The following is an 8,940-nucleotide window of genomic DNA, read 5'->3' as shown; positions in this document are numbered from 1 at the left end:
TATATACTAAAGTACACCTTTATGTAGTCTTTTACTCAAGGCATACTTTAGGTATACCTTTTTAACGTATTTTAGGATAAGTATGCTCAAGTATACTTGTTGGCTAGTTTTAGGTTTCTTTTATTTTTATTCTTTTTATTTTTTTGTATTTTTGGTAGCTAGTCCAACTAGCCGTTGGAGTCTACTAGCCGTTAGACCATCCTAACGGTTAGTATTTTGCTTGGGTATTTATATGAGGCTTATGCCTCATTGTGAGTTTGAGAGAGGATGACTGTACATAATGTATGAGAGTTTTGTAGTGAGGTTTATATATAATTTTTGTTTATTTTATTATTAATAAAAAATACTATTTTATGTGTTGGTGTTTCGTTTGTCTCGGGTTCCATGTCACTTCGTGACATTAACATCCATATACTTCTCACTCTGTATGGTGACAAACTCGATCATTCCCTATCATCCTTTTTCACCACACCATCCACAACAAAAAAGCAAACCAAAAAAAAAAGAAAGCAAAAGCTAAAAAAAAGATAGATCCGCTGAAAAAGCACTAGCTGACCATTTGGTGAGAATACTTAACCACCAAAATTCACCTTAAAAAAAATTCAGCACACCTGAAGGTTTACATGGTTGGAGTGATAAGAGTCTACCTACCAACGCCACTGATTTTCATGCATTGCAAGTAGTAAATTTGCATAGATTTACAACATAGATCGTTGGTTTTCTACGCAACCAAAGATCGATCATAGCATTGAAGCAGATTTACAGCCAGAGTTCCATTGCCAATTATCCAAATAGAGCTATCTCAGTTAGACCTCCTCAACAAGAACCTTAGGCTTGCAATCTTCCTTTCCCTCTATCCTTAGATGCTCATCTCTTGAGTCTGAAGGTGAAATTGCAGCTCTTTCCAACTTCACAGCAGCAGCCAATGATGACCATGTTTCCCCAGGTTGCTCATGAGCCCAACACATGAGAAAATATACTTTCCTGGAGGCACTCTTGAATTTGCTCTTGTTTTTAACTTTCTTCTTTTCATGTTTCTCAGATTTGAGCTCTTCAAGAGCTGCCTCAATCAACCTATGCAAATCACATAGCATCGTCACTAGCACATCTCCCCCCAAAGATAATAAGCATGCCACATCATCAAAGAGACGCAGACCGAAATGCAGGCCACCACAGTCTCTGTATGCTGGTGAGCAGGTCTGCTCCAGGCACCAAGCAAGAGCTTCAGCCACCGTTTCTGGCTGACCACCTTCACCCAAAACTGATGACATGTTCAAAATGACCGATGATGCACCAAGCGGGTCAGATTGCCATTCTCCATTATAGAGTCGGAGGGTGAAGCAATAAGTATATATAATATCAACTAAGTGCACCCCTAACAGAGGCGATGGTTCGTTACACGTTAGTTGACAAATTGGTTGTAATGGAGCTTCAGGCCCTAAAGGAATATCACCTGGATCATTTTTTGTGGCTCCTTCAGATGCACTAGTTCTTTCTCCAGAAGTGATTGGTTGGACTAGTTGTGCTCCTTTGTGGCTGAGAGAGATTGTTCTTGCAGAGGGCCTGAGCCACCAAGGTTTCCAAGGCTCTATGAGTTTGCTAATCTCCCCAGATGCCACTGCTCTTTGAAACTGCTTTCTGTCCTCAATGGAAAGGTCATCTAAACTCATTACATCTCCTGGCATAACAAAGCAGTACATATTGCAGAGAATTAACATGGTAGAAATACATGTAACAAAGGCAAAATAAAAAACAAACAATACATAAAAAAGAATATTGCCACTCTCAATGACAAGGAGCATTAAGAAGTTTCAGGAAACCTAGCTAATGGATACAATCAGAGAAGCAGAGAATAGAAGTTATGCTGAAGTACTACAACAGAACATTATTAGAGATACCCTGGTTGTGATTTCTCACATCATCTTTATCTCTTTAGATGCACAAGGTTAAACCTTTTTTTTATTTAAAAACCAAAATCTGATTTCATAAGGTCAAACTATTGTATCATCTAATATTCATACTCTATGTGATCTGTATCCAACTGACATGAATTGTGATAACTATTGCCATCCACACGCCACAGTCAAACTGCCCACTTGTTGCATGAAAGATGCCAAGCACACTGGGCTGATTTGCAAATGCAAGTTAATTATCTGCAATGTAAATTCCAGTATGCGTGAACAACATTTGCTTCTCTATAGTGAGAATGGACATGCATAAACATGCCGATACACATGTAAATGCATTCTTGTTATGCAACTGTATGCGTATGTGATGCCATTAGGAAATTTGTGATAGCCTGCAGAGTATAGCATTACCCATGAATTCCCGAAAAGTGTCGACAACAATCCATGACCCAAGAATGATCATGTATGCCCAGAAACTTACATGTGAACATGGAAAGTAATCAGTGACACAATGAAAGTAGGTATGGGAAACAAGCTGTGTCGCTCGTGGTTTGACTTGCCATGAACTTGTTCATGTTCGGTTCATGTAGCTGGTGAGCCGAGCCACAAGCAGCTCGTTAACCAAAAACGAGCCGAGCATGAATAAAGGGTGCTCTGCTCAGTTCAGCTTGTGCAAACTCGTACACATATAAGATATAAAATTTTAGTGCAATATCTGCCATAAAAAAAGTAGTTTTATATTGTTGGTAAGGACATATGACGTGAAAAAGAGGTCTGCAGTTCAAATCCCATTGTTTCCATGTTAAAATACGTTTCTTTTTTCTTAACGAGCCAGCTCGTGGCTCAGCTCAGCTGACTCGAGCTCAGCTTGTCTAGTTATGAACATGAGCCGAGCCCGAGCTGAGCCAAATGATAAACGAGCCGAACCTGAACAAGACAGGCTTTGACTCATTCGGCTTGTTTAGCAGCCCTAACTGAAAGAACTAAAAATTCTTTTTGTTTTTTTTGCAGAAAGCTGTGAATGCATATTTGTTGCATATACTAAATATATCTATATAAATATTTCAATATTGATGATTTTAAATTTATATGAGCATTTTGGTTTGGCACGGATGTTATAGGGATTGAGAAATGGAAGTCACGAGTTAAAACGTCAAACTTCAGGAAATAATTATACATTTCAATTGCAAAACACGTTGAAGTTTCAAATGGACAAGTCTCAAAAAATTGAAGTAAAGAAAAAATCTTAGTTGCTACATAAGTTATGTTGACAAAATATTAAAAAAATATTACATGTTAGTGATGTGACACTGTTATCCCATGGATCATGTTTAAGCATTACCAGCAGTGCTCTCTACGATCAACCACGCTATAGAAGTTCCACAGTTCATAGCATAAATCTTCTATACCAGGGGAAGAGCTGAGATTCCCAAGGATACCTAGTGGAAAGAAAGGTCTTCTGCTGTTTGGAAGAAAAGGCTAAGACTTGAGTTCTTCAACTTAGGATTTAGAAGATCTTATCGGGCAATAGACTTATCAGAAGCATACACCATCATACGCTGTTTGCAAGTTCCTGATAACACCAGATTGGACTGGTTAGGTTTATTTGACTGCATCTGTTGCATGAGGCAGATAAATCTTCTCTAATAGATAATCTAACTCTTTGCTTTATTTAACAAAAATAGGTCCTACCATATACTCAATTCCTGTGTACCTCTATTGCTTGTGGAAGAAGGAGATCAGCAAGATTTTCAAGAACAATATATAACCATGAGATCAAGATAGCTGCATGCCATGGTTAATACATGTAATCATGTCAAGCTTTTCATCCTTATAAAACAAATCTCATCTGAATCCTTTGGATCAGGAAACATGTAGAAATAAAACATAGTATATTATGATACTTATTTTCAATTCTATTGAAAATATATAATTTATATAATCTCCACATTTTGCAACCTGTGCTCCTAAACCATAAAGAAGAAAATGATGTAACATACATACCTCTTAGAATCTTCTGAATAGTCTCCTCAGATAGCATGGAATCTGCATGATCTACATGAAAATTATAATCATGTAAAGGAAACAGGAGCATGGAAAACGATAAGTATAAATATAATACATGTAAATTTCACTTTGGTCAAAATCAATCAAGTCAGTTCAATTTGTGCAGAGCTGTAAATTTGATATATGCGATCAATCCTCTAGGACTGGGCACTACAATGATATAATCCAATTTAAAATGGACTAGCCTCAGATCAATATGAATATGAAATATGATCCTAACTTTACAGCACTTGGAGGAAGTTACAGCACCAAAAATGAGTTCCTTTGCAGAGCACTTTCTCATGATTTGCAATTTACAAATTAAAATTATTTAGTATTAACCCATGGAAATCAATAAAGAAATAAAGTATTAAATTTTAGAGTCAAATTTAAGAAGGTGGTCAACATTCTTTACCAACCATCTTCATCAACTTCTGTTTCAAGAGGGCCACCTAGCTCATCTGAATGGAATCTTTTGAGTAGTTCCACCATTTTTTTCTTTGTTTCATTTTCAGGTTGCATGTGGCGCAATTCCTCCATAACATTTTCTCGCATGAATGATTCTGTGCAGTGAAGACTGTGCATCTGAAAAAGGAGTAAGCACAAGTAACATTATACTAGTTGCAAAGGCCATCCTTTACAATTTCTGTTGGGATCAACTTAACATATTCAGGTTGACAAATAATGTATACTGATCACTGAATAATTTACAGCATAACAGATTACAATGTAATCAAATGTCATTTTGTATAATATTATAATGATGCCACTGTATGCTACATACTGCATTTCACTCCATTTTTGTATGCAAATTAGATTTTTTTCTTCTTCCTTCACTAACATCATAAATAAGAACCATTTTCGTTTAATATTTTTATGTTGCAAGGGAAGACCACATTTAAGCCTTCGTGCAACCAAGTTAAGTGATTCAGTAGATTCAATATGACTTTCCGTTACACTATGACCATCTTCTAAGCAAATAAGAAGGCTTATTAACAAGGTTTGTTGGCAAATGATTGATGATGTCACGAATTTCAATTGGAGCATAACGAGAGTTCCATATGTCATGATTAATGGAATTGTATTTTTAGTTCAAAATTACAAAAAAAAATTATATATATATATATATAATTCCTTCTTAAAAAAGAAAAGAAACTAACAGTTTATTCCAGATAGTCATGATGGCATGATCAAGTAAACAGACCTAATTACCTAAATGATACTCACTGCAGGCACTAGGCAAAATTGCAAAATTCATGATTCCTATTGGTTATGACTTGTAAGATGAAGTGCCAATGGCCCTAAACCTCCATAAGATAATATAGGCATAGAAGCCTAAGAAGTTGATACAAAGGAATGCCATCTAACACAGTCACACTAACCTTTCCCGAAAAAAAGAAAGCCTTGCTAGCAAAACATGCATATAATGGAAAGAGCAGTGGATTATGAGATCAGTACTTTGGCTTCATTTAACATGGACAGTCAAAATATGATGGAATCCAATATTTTAGCAGTAAGAAACAACTTTGGTCATGCATTGAGGGTAAAAAAGTACATCCTGAATCAGGCGTAACACAAAACTTCTTGGTTATCTTATTCCTTTCCCTTTTACAGATCAGTATACAAACTTGTTTTTTTTTCTTCGCCATGGAGAAACAATAATTATAGTATTTCAAAGAATTGGTTAATTCAATTGAAGAAAAAGAGATGCAGGTGTGATGGTACATGGTAGATACAGAAATTTACCTTGTAACATGGAAGAGAGCAATAACGAGCATTGCATCGAGGACAGGTATACTGTGAAAATTGTTTCTGACATCTGAACAAAGAAAATACATAAATGAATCATATATTAACCAATAAGGATGTCATGAATGAAGGGAAGGGTCAAAGAAGTTGTAAGATATAACACAGGAAGCAACTTGTAATACCTTTTTAAAGGAATTCCTTTGCTCAGGTTTAGAACAACTTGGCCTGGCCTAATCTGGCAGAGGTCTTGTCTTCATTGTAAACATACTTGACCTTATTGAGTGACTGGTCTATCTACTGGGCCCAACTGAAGCCCAAGGTCAAGCAAGATTAGGTCAGGTTTGACACACCCACATTTTCCCCAGATTTTGATGACATCAAATTGATGAATGAATAGATTATCGCATGTATAATGCCATCTATCAATGATTGGTATAAATCTGTGCTACAGCAATTGCTCCTAAATATGAAGGCATTGTTTCCTTTCAAGTTGTCTCAGATGCATATGCTAGATTACAGTTCTAGAGCCTAATCTAGAACCAGTGGTTAACTAACAATCAATGGCCATTGGAATATGAACCTAGCCACTGATTAAGTCATTATGATGATCAGACCTAGTTCTACTCGTAGTGAATGCTTATTTTTTGGAAAATTCCAAAATCTCGTAGTCCCAAACACTGTTTGATGCATACATAGTGATATTAGGGGATCTCAACAAGTAGTCCCACACCGGAGACCGTACACTACAGAAGATTTCGAGTAACACCAATATTAATGATCATCCTTCTCAGTCCCTAGCGGCAAGCAAAGAGGATACTAAATCTTCAGAAAAAAAAAGAAATTTGAAGATGGGCATCGTATCTTCTCTACTTGAACTAATTCGCAACAGAAACAACACCCAACTCAAAATGATGAACAGAAAGGAAAACACAAAATTTGGACCCATATAAAGAGAGAGAGAGAGAGAGAGAGAGAGAGAGAGAGAGAGAGACTTACACTCGACAGATGATACGAGCTTCGCCCATTGGAAAAGAAGTTATTGGGGATCACCGAAACTTTGGATTACCTTCTCCCTCGTTCTCCTCCAGAATTTTCGGCGTGCTTCCTCCTGGCGGGAAGCTTTCGGAAAGACGCGAGGCGCTCTCTGGAAGGGAAAGGGTTTCCACGGGAAGCTTTTCCGCTGTTTGTTCGGCTCGTTAGTGGGAGGCACATGAATATTTAACGCAGATATTTTAAATAGTGCGAGTTTAAATCCGATAATTTTAATGGGTTTTGTTCTGGCATTTATATATATATATATATATATACACACAATTTGAATTCCTCTGAGTTCTTTTAGAGCAAAAACAACCTTTCGAAAATATCGTGGGATTCCCCCTTTCTGAGATTTTCTTGAGAACGAGATGTGAGACTCGGATTCACTAGGTGAATCTGTTTCAAAAATGAAAACATTGAGTGGATCGAACCCGATATAAAAAATTTTGAACTTTTACTAAAAAATCAGAAAAAAAGAAACATAAAAATACATAAAAACCTACACAAGAAAATTTTAGAAAAAAGGATAAAATACAAAAAAGTTTCAAATTGATGGAAAGAAAGGGGTGGCTCTGCTCGGCAGGCAGATCGGTGCTCGCCGATGCCACCGTGCCAGAGAGAGAGAGAGAGAGAAATTTCGGCAGGCCTTACCGGCTGTTGTTTTCCGGTGGAGTCAGGCAAAGTTCGCGAAGGCACCGCAAAAGGGGATTAGGGTTTTGGGATGGGGTTGCGTTGTATTTTTTTTGTTTTTGTTTTAATCAATGTTGTAAGAATCGTCTGCTTTACACGTGTTAAAAAATATTAAAAAACTATTTTGACCATTTTTTAGTTTTTCTAGAAAATTAGCTGGTTCAATCCAGTCTCGTATCGATTTTCCGACGATATCAGCGATTCAGGCCGATTAGAACCGATACTAACAACACTGGTTTTAATGTGAAACCAATTCGGACCCATTTGCCGATTTGGCTAAAACTCGTTCGAATTGAATGGGGCTTGAATCGTGCCCTGCATCTTTTGGAAGGGGACCGATTCGATCTGAATCGGGCCAATTTTTTATTGAGTTTGATCTGATGTCCGATATCTGGCCTAATCCGACTCTGTTTAGTGGGATTTGGTAAGCCAAACCCATATCCGATTGTAATTAGATGTGGATATAGCTTTGACTTTTTGCCACCGAATCTGATGGATATCCGGATTTGATAGAATCCGGTTACACCATGCAAAAACAATTAGATTTGGTATGAGCTTTTTCACCATGCAAATCCGAATCTAAATTCAAATATATTTAACTAATATTCTATTAGTTGCAGCTGGTGTTGACCAGATCCGACCCGGGCCCCAACCGTTGGGCATCCCTAGTTGGAGGTGACATGGATGGCTTGTGAAGGCCTAAGGGTGAGATCCTATGGTTTGGGAGGTCTAAGGATATGAGATCCGTATTGTTTGCATGACTAATGGTTTTAGCAACCTGGAATTGCATAATTGGGTAATATGGGCCTTGGATCCAGTACATCACCCAAATTAGATGAACAGTGGGTTACATCAACTACAACTGACAGCCACGCCCCGAAGAGCAGATCAGGTGATCTGCCAAATCACTTTAAGGAAAATGATTTGGCATCCTCGCCGTCCACAACTTGCATAAAGACCGTGGGGTCTTTGTGGGATGAAGCAATGGACGGTGAAGATGTCAAATCGCTTTCTTAAAGTGATTGATCACCTGATTTGCTCTCCGCGACCCTTCCTTTTTTAATAGGGTTGCAAATGGGTCGGATCCGGGAAGAGGAATTTGTAAAATTTGGGTGTTTCAGGTCTGGACTGATCCAACTTTCCAATGTATTTCGAGATCCAAAACTCGACCTGTTTGCATCCCTACTTTTTAAGGAGGGGGCAGGACTCTGCTGTGGCTGTCAGTGATCGGACCAGGTACCAGAAACCCGTTCAAGCATTGACAGCCATGCCCCCCTCCCCATTTTAAGGAGCGCGTAGGACTAGGGATGCAAATGGGTCAGATCCACAATAGAGATTTGCAATTTTTGGCTGTTCCGGGTTCAATTTCGATCCAAATATCTATGTATTTAGCTGTTTTGTATCCGAACCGTTTGCATCCCTAGGCAGGACTGTGGTGTGGCTGTCACTGATTGGGCTAAGTACTGTTTTGCAGGATACTCCACCGATCACTGAAGTTGCTCCCATTGCAACA

The 8,940-nt window shown here is 38.0% G+C and overlaps 1 protein-coding gene across 1 annotated transcript; it reads right to left on the bottom strand.

Annotated features, from left to right (window-relative positions):
- Positions 1-806: 806 nt before the first annotated feature.
- On the bottom strand, positions 807-6,829 carry LOC149836162 (HIT-type Zinc finger family protein). The gene is made up of 6 exons (XM_090009717.1): positions 6,699-6,829; positions 5,700-5,772; positions 4,373-4,538; positions 3,912-3,962; positions 1,454-1,678; positions 807-1,261 (listed from the first exon to the last, which is right to left on the bottom strand). Exons 1-6 carry the CDS (start codon positions 6,725-6,727, stop codon positions 807-809), a joined length of 999 nt encoding a protein of 332 aa, XP_089865843.1. The 5' UTR covers positions 6,728-6,829.
- Positions 6,830-8,940: the final 2,111 nt, after the last annotated feature.

This window comes from Nuphar pumila, chromosome 6, assembly GCF_984573655.1.
Source record: "Nuphar pumila chromosome 6, dmNupPumi1.hap1.1, whole genome shotgun sequence".
Lineage (NCBI taxonomy): Eukaryota > Viridiplantae > Streptophyta > Magnoliopsida > Nymphaeales > Nymphaeaceae > Nuphar > Nuphar pumila.
The sequence above is the reverse complement of the archived record's forward strand: the minus strand, read 5'-3'. Positions and strand labels throughout refer to the sequence as shown.

Bases quoted from the DNA above. Each gene is read 5' to 3' on its own strand.
- LOC149836162 (XM_090009717.1), bottom strand. From the start codon at position 6,727: ATGGGCGAAGCTCGTATCATCTGTCGAGT. The intron at 4,539-5,699 runs GTAAATTTCTGT...CTCCTTTTTCAG, and splicing joins GCTCTCTTCCATGTTACAAG to ATGCACAGTCTTCACTGCAC. The intron at 1,679-3,911 runs GTATGTATGTTA...TTGTTATGCCAG, and splicing joins TATTCAGAAGATTCTAAGAG to GAGATGTAATGAGTTTAGAT.